The 19434-nt window shown below is 37.6% G+C and overlaps 1 protein-coding gene across 7 annotated transcripts in view; it reads right to left on the bottom strand.

The window, feature by feature from the left end:
• DPP8 (dipeptidyl peptidase 8) overlaps positions 1 to 19434 on the bottom strand; it is a 62566-nt gene that overhangs the window by 42785 nt on the left and 347 nt on the right. For 4 of the 7 annotated variants that reach the window (XM_006093381.3, XM_023757804.1, XM_014459771.2 and 1 more), the window contains exons 2-6: positions 17743 to 17878; positions 14755 to 15024; positions 11301 to 11413; positions 4909 to 5082; positions 3960 to 4128 (exon numbers count right to left, since the gene is read on the bottom strand). In XM_006093381.3, the coding sequence (XP_006093443.1) occupies positions 3960 to 4128; positions 4909 to 5082; positions 11301 to 11413; positions 14755 to 15024; positions 17743 to 17779 (763 nt within the window). In that variant the 5' untranslated portion in view covers positions 17780 to 17878. Of the gene's footprint in view, positions 1 to 3959; positions 4129 to 4908; positions 5083 to 11300; positions 11414 to 14754; positions 15025 to 16336; positions 16457 to 17742; positions 17879 to 19271; positions 19292 to 19434 lie in introns of those variants that run through there. The other 3 variants (XM_023757802.1, XM_006093382.3, XM_023757805.1) reach the window with 3 other exon arrangements.

Here is a 19434-nt window from a genome sequence, read left to right as displayed (position 1 = left end):
GAAGTGAATAAAAATATATTTTTTAAAAATGTATTGGGATGTAAACCAAAATGTGGTTTTCTCCATATAGTGAGACTATGGACAAGCTTTTAAAAAAATGCTTTATAATTTATAAAACCTTAAGCGTACCTTTTGTTTTTGAAAAATGCATACACTTGTATAACAACATCCTATCAAGACACAGAATAATTCCAATACTCGAGAATGTTTTCTCATGCCCCTTCCCAGTCAGTGTCCATTCCTGCCCAGAAGGAACTGTTGATCTGATTTCTATCATCATAAGTTAGTTCTGCATAATCTAGAGTACCATATAAGTGAAATCATACAGGGGAGTAGGGGTGGGAGATTTAGGAAAAAAAGAGAGAACTCATAGACATGGACAACAGTATGGTGATGGCAGGGGTTAAAGGGAATGGATGGAGATGGAAGAGGGCACAGAAGGGGTAAATGGTGATGGAAAAAATAAAACTAATTTACCCTAAATAATAAAAGGCTTATATGAAAATTGACCAAAAGGCAGAACGACCGGTCACTATGACGTGCACTGACCACCAGGGGGCAGACGCTCAACATAGGAGCTGCCCCCTGGTGGTCAGTGCGCTCCCACAGGGGGAGCGTCACTCAGTCAGAAGCCGGGCTCACGGCTGGCAAGCACAATGGCAGTGGTGGGAGCCTCTCCCGCCTCCACAACAGCATTAAGGATGTCCTACTGCCAGCTTAGGCCCACTCCCTAAGCCATCAGTCAGACATCCCCCAAGGCTCCCAGACTGCGAGAGGGCACAGGCCAGGCTGAGGGATCTCCCCTCCAAGTGCATGATTTTTGTGCACTGGGCCTCTAGTATTTAAAAATAAATCATATAGTACCTATTTGTGTCTGTCTGTTTTTGAAATTCATCAATGTTGTTGCATCAACATTACGTTGTATCAATGTATCGATAATTCCTTCCTGTTTATTGCTGAATAATATTCCATTGTATACCACAGTTCTTTTATACATTTATCTCTTAATGGACATCTGGGCTGCTTCCAATTTTTGAGTATTATGAAGAAAGATGCTGTGACCATTCTTTTTTTCTTTTTAATATTTTTAAAAATTGATTCCAGAGAGGAAGATCGAGAGATAGAAACATCAATGATGAGAGAGAATCATTGATTGACTGTCTTCTATACACGCCCTACTGGGGATTGAGCCTACAACCTGGGCAAGTGCCTTGACTGTCCCAACCGGAAATCAAACTATGACCTCCTGGTTCATAGGTCCACACTCTACCACTGAGCCACACTGGTCAGACGCACTGTGATCATTTTTGTATAAGAATCTTTGAAGCTCTTTGAGGAAGATGTGGTCGCAGCTGCAGCAGAGCTCTGTTTCACCCGCTCCTGGTTCTGATTCGCTGTTGTTCGCTCTTGCAGAGGAACAAGTGGGTCAGGAAGCAGACCCACAGCCATGGCTTTTAAAGATACAAGAAATACACCCATGGAACCAGAGGTGGCAATCCACTAAATTAAAATTACTCTAACCAGCCACAACACAAAATCTTTGGAGAACGTGTGTGCTAACTTGATCAAAGGTTGCCAATGAAAAGAATCACAAAGCGCAAGGATCAGTTCGGATGCCTACCAAGACTCTAAGTATCATTAGAAAAACTCCCTGTGGGGAAGGTTCTTAGACTTGGAATAGTTTTCAGATGAGGATCCATAAGCGACTCATTGACTTGTACAGTCCTTCTGAGGTTGTTAAGATTATTTCTATCAGTATTAAGCCGGAAGGGGGAGGGAGAGGGGGAGGGAATACAATAACTAGTACATAATGAGTGCTCAAAGTTTATTGAAGCATAAAATAATTGCCAGGCTTTCCAACCTAGATTCACTAATTACTAACCTAACCTTTCTACTGCCATTGGTAGCTGTTCTGATTCCATGATTACAAATGGAGACCCATTAAACACCAAAAAATGTGCTTTTTACCTTAAAAGTTTCCCTATTCCACACTCTTTTCTCTATCCTGTGCTCCAGTTTTAGGCCATAAAACTTGAATAATTGCAACAGTCAAGCTTTGGTATCCCTGCCTCTAGTCTTGTGCTTCTCAAATATAACTTCCAAAAGTACCTGAAACAATTTATCTACAATATAATTCTGACCATACCACTCAATTGCTAGAACTTTTCAATGGACTGCCACATCATAATAAAGACCATGTTCATTTACATGACATACAGCCTACCCTTGTCGTGGCTTTTTTTTTTTAAAGTATATTTTATTTATTTTAGAGAGGAAGGGAGAGATAGAAACATCAATGATGAGAAAGAATCATTAATTGGCTGCCTCCTGCACGCCCCCTACTGGGGATTGAGCCCGCAACCCAGGCATGTGCCCTTGGCCGGAATCGAACCTACTCTTCAGTCTGAAGGCCGACCGACGCTCCATCCATTGAGCCAAACCAGCTAGAGCAGTGATGGCTCTGACAGGTGAACTCATTTTTTTGGTTGATTTTTCTTTGTTAAATGGCATTTAAATATATAAAATAAATATCAAAAATATAAATCTTTGTTTTACTATGGTTGCAAATATCAAAAAATTTCTGTATGTGACACGGCACCAGAGTTAAGTTAGGGTTTTTCAAAATGCTGACACACCGAGCTCAAAAGGTTCGCCATCACTGAGCTAGGGCCTGGCTTTTCTTATCTGCCAGTTTTATCTATCCCCACTCATACCCCTTGCTTTAGGATCATAACTGCTTCTAACTCCTTGCACATACCACAGTACTGCATCAAGACCTTTCTCACACAGTCCCTTCACTTGAAGTGTACTGGCTACTGTACTGTACAATTATACAACATTAGTTCCTGCCACACTGTCTGGTACACAAGAACTTAATGTATTTTTGTTGACTGACTAATAGAACAGATTTCTTGACTCCTAATTCAGTGGTCTTTCTATCAATGTAAATTGTTCAGGAAAAGGCTTCTTCTATAATATTGATTATCCTAATGAAGAAAAAGTGTTTGCTGTCAATACACTACTATATTCTAAAATAACTTATTAAAGAATATGCCTAATAAATGAACTTTGTGAACATTAGATTAAGAAAAAGTTGGACAAATGAATTTTCAAAGTGACCATTCTTCATTATGGAGTTTATTCTTAAGCTGTTTCACAAGTTCAAAGAAAACAGTATTTCCCATCTTTCATTTGTATGAAAGCTTTAGAGGAAAACATCCACATCTTTTCTGTACTTTGAGTACTGCATACTATTATTATAGTCACTTCAATAAAAATTAAGTATCTCCACAAACACACAGGTACACAAAGTTCTGTTTTTCCTATTATGACAAAATAACTAAGTAGACTCTCCAAGAAGGGGAGACAAATATTCAGGTAGTTCTTACAGTATTAATTTTTCCTGTTTGTTTCCCAAAGACAGGATTAATTTTTTAAATTAAAATTTTAAGAAGAACAGTTTGGGAAATTCTCGCAGTCTCATTTGGCTAAAAGAACAATCACGTCAAGGGTGCTACTGTTGTGCTGTCTGGAAATGAACATTAAAACACAAGGCAACATAGCCGAGCCTATGTGGCTCAGCAGTTGTGTGACGACCCATGAACCAGGAGGTGACGGTTCGATTCCCAGTTAGGGCACATGCCTGGGTTGCGGGTTCCCCAGTAGGGGGCTGTAGGAGGCAGAGGATCAGTGATTCTCTCTCATCATTGATGTTTCTATCTCTCTCCTTTTCCCTTCCTCTCTGAAATCAATAAAAACATAAAACACACACACACACAAAAAAAGGCAGCATTAAACAGGTGATACATACCACTTATCCTCTGCATGTTTTTCTTTTTTAATTTTAAAGATTTGAATTTAAAATACAAAGATCACCTAGTTTACTTCATTTTCAAAACAAAAGCAAATTACATTTTAAAAAACTTTTCAGAAAAGTGGATTTGAAGAACTATCATTACCATTGTGCACATAGGTTAGCCTCCTTTCTTCTCTGGTTACAATGTTGGATATCCAAATATCATTGCTATGTATAAATGCAATCCAGTCTGGATCAGCTGGGCATAATTTTGGATCCATCCTAATGTTGGGACAACTAGTCTCCACTAAATTGGGCCGTAAGGGTTGTTGCTAGAAAAGTAAACAACATTTTAAGGAAAGTGTCAGGTTGATACATACATACTTGTTTGCCAGCACCCTTCCTATAAAATGAACAATAATTCCAAGTAAAATGTCAACTATGACAATTGCTCCCCAGAAAAATATATTTCATATGCCTTAACTTATTAGGAAGGACTCATTTTTTTAAAAAACTATGAATTAGAAAGCCAAGGGTAATAGGAACTTCATAAATTTTATTATCCAAATCTGTTTAATAGGATAGTTGTTATTTATAAATAACTTATTTTTTTACTTATTAAACATTTCAAATTAATTTTAACAGTATAGTTTGCTCATAGAAAAATGTAATGAAAGTCAGAATCATCACAATTCTATCAAAAGAACAGTTCTACTAGCACATAAAAAATTGCGTGGAATAAAACCAAACATTTAAAACCATTTATTAAGATGAATTAAGCTTATAAGGGAACCAAAATAGATTGCTTTGTGATATTTTCCTCCCAACCCCACTCCTCAGCACTTACTCAGAAAGTGGGCACTGATGTCCTTTACTATATCCTCCTAATAATATAGCAAGTGGTTTTAGCATTTTAAAAATTTATATTAATGTCACTAGAAAAATTATTAACTCCTAAAATTAAAAATTAATACTCAAGTTTGTTTTCTTTACCACTAAATTTTTTAGTTAATGGGTAAACAGAATATTTTGGTTTAATTACCTTTCTGATTTGGGTGCAAATAACTATTAGGGCCCCAAAATACATTTAATAAGTAGCAACAGCAACTTACAGTAAATCCTTGTGGCCCTCCATCTTTTACGTGATATATTCCACTACCAGCTTGAAAGAGAAATGTTCCACTTCCTTGGTGATAATCATAAGAAGCAATTCCAACTGTTCCAATGCGTTTTCTTTCTCTTAATAGTTCTTCTTCTCGAGAATACATTCCATAGTCCAGTGTTGCCTAATGCAAAAGAAAAGAGAAATCACCTATTCAGTCTTCTGAAAGCTTGCTTTTTGCTTTTAGAACTGAAATTCTTGCATCTCCAATATTACTGAGTCTACATTTTGAGTGACCCCAAAATTTGCCAGCAACTTTAAGCAGAGTAATTTGAGGAAGTCTGCTGAAAGATTTCTTGGTAAAAGGTCTTTAGATGATTGTTATATATGTTAAAGAATGAGAGTTACATCTCATCACTTTGGCTTGGCATTCAAGATCTTCTACATCACCGAAATGTAACTTAGTGATTTTACATGCAGTTAAGAGCACAGACTTTGAAGTCAAGTTGTTTGAATCTAGGCTTTGACCCTCATTAGAAGCCTGACTTTGAGCAAGCAGCTTAATTTCTTCAAAAAGTAATTTTCCTCACTTTCAAAATAGTAATAAATCATCTACTTATGCTTTGTGAAAATTAACTGAGATAAAATTATGTAAAGTGTTTAGCACAATGACTGGCCCAGAGTAAGTTCTCAATATCAGCTGTCATTAGTACCTTTCCACTACATCTACTAATAATCCTACCCTATATAATAAAAGGCTAATATGCAAATAGACCGAACGGCAGAATGACCAGTCACTATGACGTGCACTAACCACCAGGGGGCAGACGCTCAATGCAGGAGCTGTCCCCTGGTCAGTGCGCTCCCACAGGGGGAGTGCCGCTCAGCCAGAAGCCCTGAGCTGGGTTCACGGCTGGCAAGCGCAGCGGTGGTGGCGGGAGCCTCTCCCGCCTCTGCAGCAGTGCTAAGGATGTCCAATTGACAGCTTAGGCCTGCTCCCCGCAGGGGAGCCCTCAGTAAAACCTAACATGTGATGTTTTGCTTCCTGGCCTTTGTCCCTGCCATTTCCCCCCCTTGAAAGGGTATTTTTCTTTCTACCCACCCAAGTTCTAACGATACCCCAAAACCTTGGCTCTAATTCAACCTTGGCCAGGAAAGCTTCCTGATGCATTACGGTGTATAGTGGTGATCTCTTCTTTGAAATTTATGTAAGAGTTACTGTCTCTTTTACTCATTTGGCTATGGTTTGGTTTTTCACTTTTTTCAGTATTTCTGAGTAGAAATAAGTTTTAAAAAGCATAAAAAACTTGAGAGCACAATCTGTCATTTTGTTTTCCAACCTATAGTATCTATTAAAATCTTTCAAAAGAATATTTGTAATTAATGACTGATGATGATGAGTTTTCCCAAGCTAGAAATATCATTTGACACATATATAAAGTACAAAAAGAAATATAAGGAAAACAAATCTAATAAGTGCTAACTTCAAAAAATTGCATCTCATACATTTGCTCACTCACTAAGAGCTCTTCACACTTTGAGTTTGATAAAAGAAAACAGACATGGTTTCTGCTATCTATATATATATCTATATCTATATCTATATATATCTATATCTATATCTATATATATATATAAAAGCCCATCGAGCGGAATGGCAGAATGACCGGTCGCTATAACATGCACTGTGGCGGCCAACCAGCCTGATCTGGGCCCCCGATCGGCCCCTCCTCAATCTTCCATAGCCCCTCCCCCAGGCCAGCCCCGCCCCCAATCGCCCCCACCCCCCACCCCAATCAGGGGCAGGGCTGGCCAGCCAACTGCCCTCGGCCCATCCTCCTGGCCGGCCCCGCCAACAGCCCTGCCCCTGATCGCCCCACCCCCACCCCGATCAGGGACGGGGCCTGCTGGCCAACCACCCACAGCCCCTCCCTCCCCATCTGCCCCCATAGGGGCGGGCTGGCTGGACCCCATCCATGCACGAATTCGTGCACTGGGCCTCTACTCAAGGAATAATACTTTAAAAAGAGGTCTAGCCCTTGCCCATGTGTCTAAGTGTTAGAGAGTTAGCCCCTGCACTGAGGGCTTGCAGGTTCAATTCCAGGGCACATACCTGGATTGCAGGTTTGATCCCTGGCCCTGGTCAGGGTGCATGTAGGAGGCAACCAGTCAATGTATCTCTATCACATCGATATCTGTCCCTATCTCTGTCTCTCTCCTTCTAATCCTCCCTCCCTCCCTTTAATTCTCTCTAAATTTATCCCATGAGGATTAACAACAACACCAAAAGAAAACTAGACAAGTTTGCAGGCATGTACCACTCCAAAATTAAGCCAGCACACTGAAAGTAAACATTGTTTTCAAAAATGGCAAGTACAGATACGTACTTGCAAACCCAAAATAATGTTAGGTGAGGTTGAAAAAAAGACAACCTTGGAATCCTGGTAAAAACTCACATAGTTTGTTTTTTTATTCATTGTATCGTATCGCTTTTTTATTAATGTGTAATTGTATTTGTATACATTTGTATGTGTGTGTTAGGCTCCAACAGAAAAAAACTCACAAATTCTATGAACATATAATTTTATTGATTCTAACCTTTTGTTTTAAATACTTCTTAAGACTTTCCATAAAAGCCAAGAGCAATTCTGACTATATATTTTAATTTCTCCCCTCTTATTCTCCTTGACAGTCACCAGACTTGATCTCTGCTTAATATGTCTTAATGCTTAGTAATCAGAACATAAGAAATTTCAGAGCTAAGAAATTAACTTTCACAAGAGAACTATATTTATAACTTTGTGATTATAAAATTTGTTATTTGAAAGAATAACAAGCAAGATGATAAAAAAGAACCCTGAAAAAGATTATGAGAAAAAAAAGGTTAGCCTTAACCAGATATTAAAAATTAAAACATGAATAAACAGAATGAACAATGTTAGAGAACAAAAAAAATCCAAAACGGACAACTGATATTTTAAATCAGTTGGAATTACTGCATAATCATATACAAAAAGATAACACTGGGCCCTAGCTGGTTTGACTTAGTGGATAAGAACGTCAGCCTACGGATTGAAGGGTCCCAGGTTCAATTCCCATCAAGGGCACATGCCTGGGTTGCGGGCTCGATCCCCAGTAGAGGGCATGCAGGAGGCAGCCAATCAATGATCCTCTCTCATCGATGTTTCTATCTCTCTTCCCTTTCCCTTCCTCTCTAAAATCAATAACAATATATTTTTAAAAAGAAAGATAATACTGGATCTACTTTTCACATATTCCAAATGGGTTAGAGATTTAAATGTTAAAATGAAACAAACTTTCCACTTCTACCCAAGATGGAGAAACAGGGACCAGATATATCCTCCCTGTTTCTGAAACAACTGAGAAAATGAACAAAATATATGAAGTAACACTGGACATCAGACAACAAAGGACAGTGATCCCTGAGAAATGGGAAACAAATGAGGTAAGCCGTACACCTGAACTGCCTTGACAGTTTTACAGATGTTGGCACAAGAAGGAAGAAGCTAATGGGTCAAAGAAAAAAAAAATCACAAAGGAAATCAGAAAATACTTTGAGACAAAAGAAAATACAATATACCAAAATTTAAGTGATGCAGCAAAAGCAGTTCCAGAGGAAATTTATAACTATAAATACCTACATTAAAAAAGAGATCTCGGGAGAAAAAAGGGGACATATGTAATACTTTCAACAATAAAGAATTATTAAAAAAAAGAGAGAGAGAGCTCAAATTAATAAGCCAACTTTCCACCTAAGACTATAAAAAAAGCAAAGCAAACTAAATCCAAAGCAAGGAGAAACAAGGAAATAATACAAATTAGATTTGAAATAAAACAAAATGGAAAACAGAAAAACAATAAAGCTCAACAAAACCAAAAGTTGGTTCTTTGAAAAGATCAACAAGTTTGACAAATTTACTAGAACAATCAAAAAAACAAAAAGAGAGAAGACTCAATTTACTAAAGTCAAGAATGAAAACGGATCATTATTAACAATCTAATATGGATAAAAAGGATTTTAAGTAAATAGTATCAACAGTTGTATGACAACAAATCAGATAATGTAGATAAAATGGTTAAATTCCTAGAAACAAACAAATCACCAAAACTGATTCAAGAAATAGAAAATCTGAATAGACATAATGAATAAAGATACTGAGTTAATAATAAAAAAACAAACTTCCCACAAAGAAAAATCCAGCACTAGATGGCTTTACTGATAAATCCTACCTAGTGTTTAAGGAAGAATTAAGATGTACCCTAGTCACACTTTCCAATTTCAAAAGTTAGTACAAAGCTACATTAACGAAGACAGCATGGTACTGGCATATAGGTCACTGGAATGGAATTGAGAGTCCAGAAATATATCCAGACATTTATGGTCAACTGACTTTCAACAAGAGTACTAAGTGTATTCCATGGGGGGAAAATAACTTTTCAACAAATGGTATTAAACAAATAAATTTGAACCCCTATCTCACACCATATACAAAAATTAACTCAAAATGGATCCAAGACCAAAATGTAAGAGCTAAAACTATAAAACTCATGTTTCATCATTTACACAGATGAAAATCTGTATAACCTTGGATTAAGCAACAGTTTCTTATATATGACACCAAAAGCACAAGCAATCACAGAAAAAAAAACACAACTGACTGAATTTCATCAAAATGTAAAACTCTGCTGGGCTTCTGAAGCTGGGAGGATGAATATGGGGGTGGCATACATCTAAGTAAACCCCAGCCCTCGAGTGATGAATAACCAAGGCATCTGGCTGGCCTACATCATATTGGTAGGACTGCTGCATGTGGTTCTACTCAGCATCCTCTTCTTCAGTATTCCTGTTGTCTGGACCTTGTCCAACATCATCCATAATTTGTCTATGTATGTCTTCTAACATAGGGAGAAAGGTACACACATTGAGATCCCTGACCAAAGAAAGTCTTGACTACTGACACACTGGTAACAGATGGACTATGGACTCCAGTTTACCTCTTCCTTCAATAAAGGGAAGTCTAAAAATATTTTATCCTCCATAAAAGAGAGTTCAAAGTAACTATATTTAAATGTATAGATCCAAATTAACGATTATAGTACTAAACACTTGCCAAAGGTAATTGTAGCTGATTTTATACTCATAATTACTACAATTAAAGACAAAAGTAAAAAGAAAACTCACAGAATGGGAGAAAATATTTGCAAATCACATCTGGTAAGGGTCTAGTATCCAGAATAAAGAAAAAAAAACTCTTACAATTCAACATTAAAAAGACCCAATTAAAAATGGGCAAAGGACTTACACAGGCTACTACCCATTCTTAAGATGGTCTTTGGACTAATAAGCTAGCCTCATGAAAAAATGCCCAACATCACTGATCATTAGGAAAAGGCAAAGCAAACAACAATGAGATAGACTTCACACCTTCTAGGATGGCTACAGTGAAAATGATGAATAACAAGGATCGGCGAGAATGTAGGAAATCAGAACCTTCATATATGACTGGTGGGAATGTAAAATGGTGTAGCTGCTATAGAAAGCAATTTAGTAGCTCCTTAAAATTTTAAATACAGAGTTACCACACGACCCAGCAATTTAACTCCTAGGTATATAACGAAGGGAATTGAAAACAGATCTACACAAAATCTTTTGGGGATGACAAAAAGTTCTAAATTTAGATTTTGGTGATAGTTGCACAACTCTGTGAGTACACTAAAAACTACTGAACTGTATACTTTGAGTGAATTGGATAGTATGTGAATTATATCTCAATAAAGCCAGTTAAAAAAGGAAAAGAATGGAAAAGCATATTCCATGCTAACATTAATCAAAGGAAAGCTGGAGTGGCTGTATCAAAGTAAATTTCACGGTAAAGATTATTGCTAGAAACAAAGAAAGTCATTCCATAACAATAAAGAAGTCGATTTATCAGGACATAACAATCCTAGCCACTGATGTACCTAATAACATAGCTTCTAAAAAATAAAGCAAAAACAAACAGAACTACAAGGAGAAATTGCCAAATCTACAATTACGGTTGGAGGTTTCTACACCCTCTTTCAATAATTGATAGAACAAATAAAAAATCAGTAAGAAAATAGAAGACTTAAACAATACAATAAACCAATTTGATCTAATAATCATTTATAGACCCAACAATAGCAGAACACATTCTTTTCAAGTGAACACAGAACATTTACCAGGATGAACCATATTCTGGGCCATAAAATAAGACTCAATAAATTGGAAAAGATTCACGTAATCAAAGTATGTCTCTGATTCACATCTGCTTCAAATACAAAACCCCAACTGAATTTCTGTCTCTAAATAAATGCTGACAACATACTCCAAATCACAGGAATAACAATGTCTAATCCTACCTGAAAAAGATCCAAAAGAGGCTTCCAAGACAACATTAAGATTGCAGCTTTGTTGATGTTTTTGGGAATTTCAGAATAAAACAGTGTATTTTCTCTGTTCTCACCAGACATAGCTATAAGAGAAAACAATCTTTTTAAAAATCACTTTTAAAAATAGCCATCAACCGCAATCACAGTAATAAGTACATAATGCCTTCTATATCTGCAAATTTTTATACTCTGTAGATCTATAATAAATGTTAACAAGTAGGAGATACATATGCCATATGCCATGGAAATTCATTTCAATAAAACTTGGGCTTCACAGAAAAATTCTCAAGTTTCATTCTGATATCAGATCTTATTCTCTCTCAAAACAAACAAAAGTGTAAGATGATACAGGGACAAGTGTCATTTTTAGTTTTTGTTTCATTTTTAGGTGTTTTTTTAGTGTGTGTGTGTGTGTGTGTTTTAATTGATTTCAAAGAGTGGAAGGAAGAGGGAGAGATAGAAACATCAATGATGAGAGAGACTCACTGATCGGCAGCCTCCTGCATGCTCCCTACTGGGAATCGAGCCCAGCAGCCAGGCGTGTGCCCTGACCGGGACACTTCCTGGTTCATGGGTTGACGATGCTCAACCACTGAACCGCAATGACCAGGCAGGTTGTTTTTTTTTTAATTGTTAGCCTCTTACAAGTTGGCAACAGACTCATGAGATTCCAAATGAGCGTGCTTTGTGACAACTTCAGATTACTAAAATGTCTTATTTTTCTGAACCACTAAAGTGCTTATTTAGAAATATATATAGGTCTAACTGAATTCTAGTTTTTCTTCATTATAAATGTTCTATAACTGTAATCACTAAGTTTCAATGAAAATATACTTATATTAAAACAACACAGAATCTGATATCTGATTTGCTAAAAATCTTTTTCCTTTATTGGGTAAAGGTAAAGGAAAGAGGTCTATATTAAGTAGAAGCCACATCTATTCTGGGAAATCATGCAATAATTGAATGGAAAGACCACAGTAGTATAGAATGAGCTACATACAAAAGAGAATGGAAATACACTTTGATTTTGAAGATGTGAACCAAAGAAAACTCAAAGAAAAACAAAGCCCTTCTACCCTAAAAGGTATTATTAGTAAGGTATCATTTCCAAAAAGGGTAGGAGTGAAGGAAGTTGAAAATAAATCTTATAGTTAGAACAAGAAACTTGCTCTTGAGTGGAACAGAGTCTCAGCCTAGTGTTTCTGATAATGGCAGCGAAGACAGCCTGTGGAAGGCCACGGTAACTTCCGCACCAACCCTCGCAAAGGTTGGAGATGAGCCCTGAAATATCCACATCATCCTTTATCCCTTATTTTCCTAAACCTTTCTTCGTTTGTGTTGTCTTTTGGAGTAGAAAGTTAAATATTAGGTGACATTTACTTCAGCACTTACTTTTATCTTAAATCTATTTTGTATATTCGAGTTACTGTTATAGAATTCTTAAGACTGCAGTCACCTATCCACACCATTCATAATTTCACTAAACGTGATCATTTCCTCTTACGCCCTCTCCTTTCAAGAGCCTTCAGCCCTCAAATATGAAAAAATTGGCTCTCAGCTATCCTCAAATGAGGGCCATTCCCCATAATCGTTTCAGCTGCCCCTCTGGAAACTGTTTTCCTTGGCTTCATCCATGACCAGAACAAATCTTCAAAGCATGGTGCCAGGGAGCACTAAACTTGTGTGGGGGAATCATTTCATAAGTTATGTAAATGTCTGACCGCTATGCTGTAATACCTGAAACTAATATATTATTGAATGGCAACTGTAACTGAAATTTATTTTTTAAATTTCCAAGGCATTCTATGTACACATATACCAGTTCTGTGTAAGCACAAAATGAGCTTCCCCATTGTTTCTTTCCTGATGACACACTGGTAGTAATTGGTGTTTGAAGTATATTAAACATTTTTAAACAATGGATTTTTATTTAGAAAAAAATTTTTGGGACATCCTATAAAATGAAACTCTGGAATTGTTAAAGAAATAAAGAACGAATCTATAATTATCGATATGGACTCCTGCAGAAAATATCTCTTAAAATACACACAAACACACACACACATACACACAGGCCAGTGTAGCTAAGTGGTTAGAGCAACAGCACATAGACCAAAGGGTCTCAGGTTTGATTCCCTGTCAAGGGTATGTACCTGGTTTGCAGATTCCATCCCCAGCCCAGTCAGGTGTGTACGGAAGGCAACCAATTGATGTGTCTCTCTCACATCAATGTCTCTATCACTCTCTCTCCTCCTCGCTCCTTCCTTTTTCTCTCTCTCTAAAATCAATAAAAAATATCCTCAGATGAGGATTAACAACAACAACAACAACAAAAAAACACACACACACAAATGGGGAGGAAAGTCTAATGAACAAAATAAACTGATGAACAAAATAGATCTAGAGATATAGAATCACAGAACAGACTGCAGAACCCCAGAAGGAAGGCAGGGGAGGGTGGGTGGGTGGGAAGTGATCAACCAAAGAACTTGTGTGTGTTTGTGTGTGTATGTATGTGTGTATATATATATATGCATAACCCATGGACACAGACAATATCGTGAAGAAGGCCTGGGGCGGGGAGGTGGGCTAGAAGGGGTCAATGGGGGTAAAAAGGGGACATATGCAATACTTTCAACAATAAAGATTTAAAGATTTTTAAAAAGAGCACATATGTACACATGCTTAAACAATAAATAAATCCATATTTAATTAGTAATAAATTAATCAGTGGTATAATATACTTAATTTAGACAAACCTTAAATCTGGAGTGAATAGGGAAGAAGAGACCAAAACCAGCCTTGGTTTAAAAAAAAAAAAATGACAGCAGCAGCTACTGAGAGTGGGAACAAACGAATGGTTTTACTGTTTATATTCCTAATCTGACCATTACTAAAGAAAGGCATTTTGATCTAGCTTTAGAAAGAATTAATTTCTGGCATCTTTAACTTTGACTTTGAAAATAAGATCATAATCAATCATGATTTGTCACCTGAAGGTAAAATAAAGTTAATGGGACAAACCAAGACTTCAAAGAAGCTTGTTGTTGTTGTTAATCCTCAAACAAGGATATGTTTTCCATTGATTTTTAGAGAGTGGAAGGGAGGAGGAGAAACATCAATGTGAGAGAGAGGTATTGATTGGTTGCCTCCTGCACATGCCCCACTGGGGCCAGGAATCAAACCTGCAACCAAGGTATGTGCCCTTGACTTGAATCCAACCTGGGACCCTTCACTCTGTGGGCCAACATTCCAACCACTGAGCCAAACCTGCTAGAGCCAAAGAAGCTCCCCCCACTCCACCCCCACCCCGCCCTTAAATGGAACCATCACTGATGCATTTATTTATTTACCAATTGCATCTAGACTCTAAGTTTGAATTAAGAAAGCATTTCCTCTCAGAAACTGACTTCATACTCACCAAGGTAATAGATCCTGTCTGAATGAGGCCCATCTGGATCATTCCTCTTTACAAACATAAAATCATGTGGTGCCTTAGCCATCATGTAGCCATGATATTTTCTGGTATCAGCAAGCAGCTTTTTAAGCTGACTCCAGGAATACCGCTCCACATAAAACGGCTCCAATTTAGGCTGATCCCCTGATTCAATATTCTCCTCACACTCTGCAGTTTCAAAGATCTCAACACCCAGCTGTTCTGTTTCCATTGCTGCTGCCATGTTGCATTTTCCTAGAAAAACAAAGCACATGAAGTTGTTCTCAGGCCTACCTTCTCTTATATTAATCAGAATGACAGTTTGATAGGGAGCCCGCACCCTCCCCGAATGCAAGAAAAAAAAATGCTTTTCAGCACAGTTGCAATGAAACCCAGTAAGAAAAGCTCCCCCTTCTCTGTGTTCAGTTTAAAAATAAGATTTAAAAAAAAAATTGAGGTCATGTCTATTTCACAGTGACTCTAAATCCCTTTGGGAACCTTTATAAAAGGCTCTCCTTAGGTATCTCTTGCCAAAATTCCTTTTTTCTTTCCCACACTGGAAGGAAACAGGCCATATGCCAGTTGGCTGTTGTGTTCCATCCAAGAGATGTCAACAGTGAAGCTGAATGTGCCAAGGGAGTTAAGTGCTTCTGTACTCTAAAAAGTGACACATTTAATAAATGTGGACTTCTTCAGCTAACAGAAATAATCATGACCAATTAGAACAGGATAAAACTGTCCAAACAACGTACTTTTAATAATCTTCTGAGGGCACTTACCCAAGATAATATAAATACTGTTTCCTTTTAACTGAAACTTTAAGCAACAAAAGACTTAACTGGCTGGTACGTTTTTCTTTGTCTTCTGCTCTTGCCTAGACATCACTAACTTATGATTACTGTGGTGACTTTATACCAGTGATGGCGAACCTTTTGAGCTCGGCGTGTCAGCATTTTGAAAAACCCTAACTTAACTCTGGTGCCGTGTCACATATAGAAATTTTTTGATCTTTGCAACCATAGTAAAACAAAGATTTATATTTTTGATATTTATTTTATATATTTAAATGCCATTTAACAAAGTAAAATCAACCAAAAAAATGAGTTTGCGTGTCACCTCTGACATGCGTGTCATAGGTTCGCCATCACTGCTTTATACTATAAGGAATCTATGTGCCTATTATTACAGATCATACAAGTTTTACTCTCCTGATTAAATAAGAGGGGAAAAAAGTTACTACTTCAAGTGGCTTTAATAGTTGAAATAATTGATACAGAAAGCAATTGATGGCCTGACCAGTGTGGCTCACTGGTTGAGCATCAACCTATGAACCAGGAGATCAGGGTTCAATTCCCAGTAAGGGTACACACCTGGGTTGCAGGCTCGACTCCCAGTAGGGGATGTGCAGGAGGCAGCTGATCAGAAATTCTCTCTTATCATTGATGTTTCTATCTCTCCCTCTCTTCCTGTCTGAAATCAATAAAAATATATTTTAAAAAAATTTTATTTAAAGAAAGCAACTGATGTTTGTTACCAATATTTTGATAAAAGTCTGAGCCCAATTTACCAGTTCAACCTCCAAACAGTGTTAATATTTCATCTATTAATGATGTTTCTTTTCATGATATAAATCCAGAAGATGATGTATTTTTGCTTTATCAATTTCAGTATTAAAATGTAACAGGAGCTAAGTATCAAAGAAAAATAACAAGCAGTGTTATTATAAGCCATTGTGTGATATTCTGATATGTATTATTCATGACATTACTAAAAAGAAGCAAAATAAACAGAAATTCTGTGGCAACCAGTTCTTTTTGAACTATTAAATGTCAAAAACTTGTGGACTTGGGAGACTGCATTTATGTAAGCAATTTCACATTGTATTTTATGTAAGCAAATGAACAACAATCAATACATGGTATATATTTAATATGCTTTTTTTAAAGCTTAATGTCACAGGTTAACAGGAGTTAACTACATAGAAAAAGTAATTAGCAGGGATGGGTTGTGAATTAGCCCATCAGGCATGCAGTATGACATGCAAAATAAACTAAACTGTGTGGCCAGGATATTGTATCTTCCTTTCATGCTACAGTGAATTGTACTACCATTTTCAATGTAATAGTAGCAAAAATGGCCAGAAAAGCCATTTGAGAATTATATCAGGTATACAACATGTAACATTAATGCAACTTTATATTAGTATACAACTTGTAATATTATTACAACGGGCATTTACCACCAATGATTAACATCCAAATAGCTCAGCAGAGAAAAAGTCATTTAGCTCAACTGTTATTCATCACGCTGATATTAAATGGCAGTACTTGACAAAGGTGGTTGTTTATCTGCCTAAAAGCTAGTGTAGGCCTACTTTCTATCAACTATGTCAATGGATCTAGCTTTATTTTTAATGCAGTGAAAGAAGCAGCTACACAAATTGGGCTCATTTTTCTTAATTCCCCTTGTATTAAATTTGGAACTTCATCTCCAAGAACTGGGCTAGGGAATAGAACAGGGAGCTAAGCAGACAGACTTTTGAAGTCTTACTGCCCAGCTCCTTGAGTTATCATTAATTTGATTGACATTTCTCCTATATAAAAGTTGCATTAGCTTGTACTTAAGCAAAATTATTAGTATTCCTTAATTTTAAGATCCCTGGACTATTTCTCTATCTTTCTACACACAAATTTTACAGTTCAAATGATACTACTACTCCATGTTTATGATAAATGGGTATCCTGAATTTCCTAGGACCTGGTATCTAATTTCAGTACTTTACGCAAATGTGTAACTTAGTGATTTAATTTCCAGATTTTCATAACAACTACACATATACATTCTCGAAATATATGATCCGAGTTTTCTAATTTCAAAAATTAGAAAACAGGATCAGCATACATTCTCGGCACAGTGCATATATTTCACTACCCCCACCTACCTCCTCATTTAAGGCCCTTCCCTGGTGCTTACCCGATTGTATTTTCATCTGCTCAGACCTCTTCCACATTCAAAGAGATCTTTTCCAAGAGACTCAACTTCAAGCATAGATCCCGCTGCTCATTCTGCTCTCTTCTCACAGGAGTCTTGCCTTTTCTCACATCCAATCCTATTCACCAAGATAATGAAATAAGATATAAGGCTGCTAATCATTACCAATATGAATCATGTGGCCAAAAAGATTAAATGTTAAAAGTCTCATATAGTACTTAAAACTGATACAGAAATTTTCTTTTTGGTTAAAATATAATTTAACTGAATTATTTTGTATCTATATTTTAGAGTAAAATTATTTCAGAAGTGTACTCAAAAGAATATCCTAACAATAGTATAAATCCTGACACCGAGACATACATTAAAAGTTATGGAAAAGCTGCAAAAAATATAAAAGGCATACAGATATGAGGTTACTCATTGACTACTTGCAAATCCTCAAAAATGACAGATGATTGAAGTTAATTTCTATTTTTCTGTTCCTGTTTTACATAATACATTTGTATTATTTTACATAATACATACTGAGCTGGTTGGAGACAGAATAGACTCAGTAAAATAACCAAAAATGACAGAATATACCATTTTTGTGGGAAGGGAACTAACTTGCATTTAGTACCTTAAGATTTTTACAAGATAAAGAAAGTACTACCCATTTTAAGTGCATTCCACTGATGCTTTTTTTTTTCCATGTACACTCTTAAAATAACTAAATTAGGTAACCTTTCTGGAAAAGGAAGCATTAAGGTTGTTGAAATAGCTTAGTAAAAGAAAAATAAAGGAGGATCTGTGATTACACCTGTTATTTTATCAGTTTTAATTCTGGAGAGAGGTAATGAGAAAAGCTCAATGGCAAATGGAGGGAAAACGGTGAAGGTATGACAGCCCGGCAACCATGCAGGAAGGTGTCAAGACACCTTCCCAGTGCACTACGAGCCCCGCAGGGAAGATGCAGCATGTTGGATTAGAAAATAGCTTCCGACAGGACTTTTGAATCTGGACCCACTGAAACACCATCTCAATTTTTAATCCAAGGGCCGGATCGTCACCCGCTTACACACCCCAAGCCTCACTGAACCAGCCTAGCTCTCACTCTTCAGGGTCCACCGCTAGTTGAGAGGTTCATCGTCGGAGGGTGGACCCAGATTTTGAAATCTATGAATGAGGAACGCCGAGAAGGGGGGCTAGGGAGAGGCCAAGTCTTAGGAGAAAAATGTGTGATCAGGGAAATTTTAAAAAGGGAAGTATTTATCCTGCCCCAGGTGGGTGAAGAATGAGAGGTGCTAGTGAGCAGGGAAGGGAGGGGAATCGACCTCGAGGGAGGCAGTAGAGAGAAAAGAACACGAGCTGGGAAACCAGAAAAATCTCGGTCCACATGCGACCTGCCCGGTCGGCTTTTGGGCAAAATCCCTCCCGCCCTGTGGGCTTTCCGGTGTCCCCCGTCCCGTAAGGCCGGGGCCATTCCCCGCTTCCCCAACCCGGGGGGCTTCAGGGACGATTAACGGAACGTGGACGTGCGGGAGGCCAGCACCCCAGCTCAGGGGGCCCAGGGGGACGTTGGGGGACGGAATTTTCAGAGCCTTCCGCTTCCTTCTTCCGGCAACTGGGGCCCCGAGGCCGGCCCGCGCAGGCCGGGGGTCGGTGCCCCCGGGGGGGGGTTGGCCGGGGGCG

The sequence above is a fragment of the Myotis lucifugus genome, unplaced genomic scaffold, assembly GCF_000147115.1.
Source record: "Myotis lucifugus unplaced genomic scaffold, Myoluc2.0 scaffold_115, whole genome shotgun sequence".
NCBI classification, from domain to species: Eukaryota; Metazoa; Chordata; class Mammalia; order Chiroptera; family Vespertilionidae; genus Myotis; species Myotis lucifugus.
This window is presented reverse-complemented; position numbering and strand designations above follow the sequence as displayed.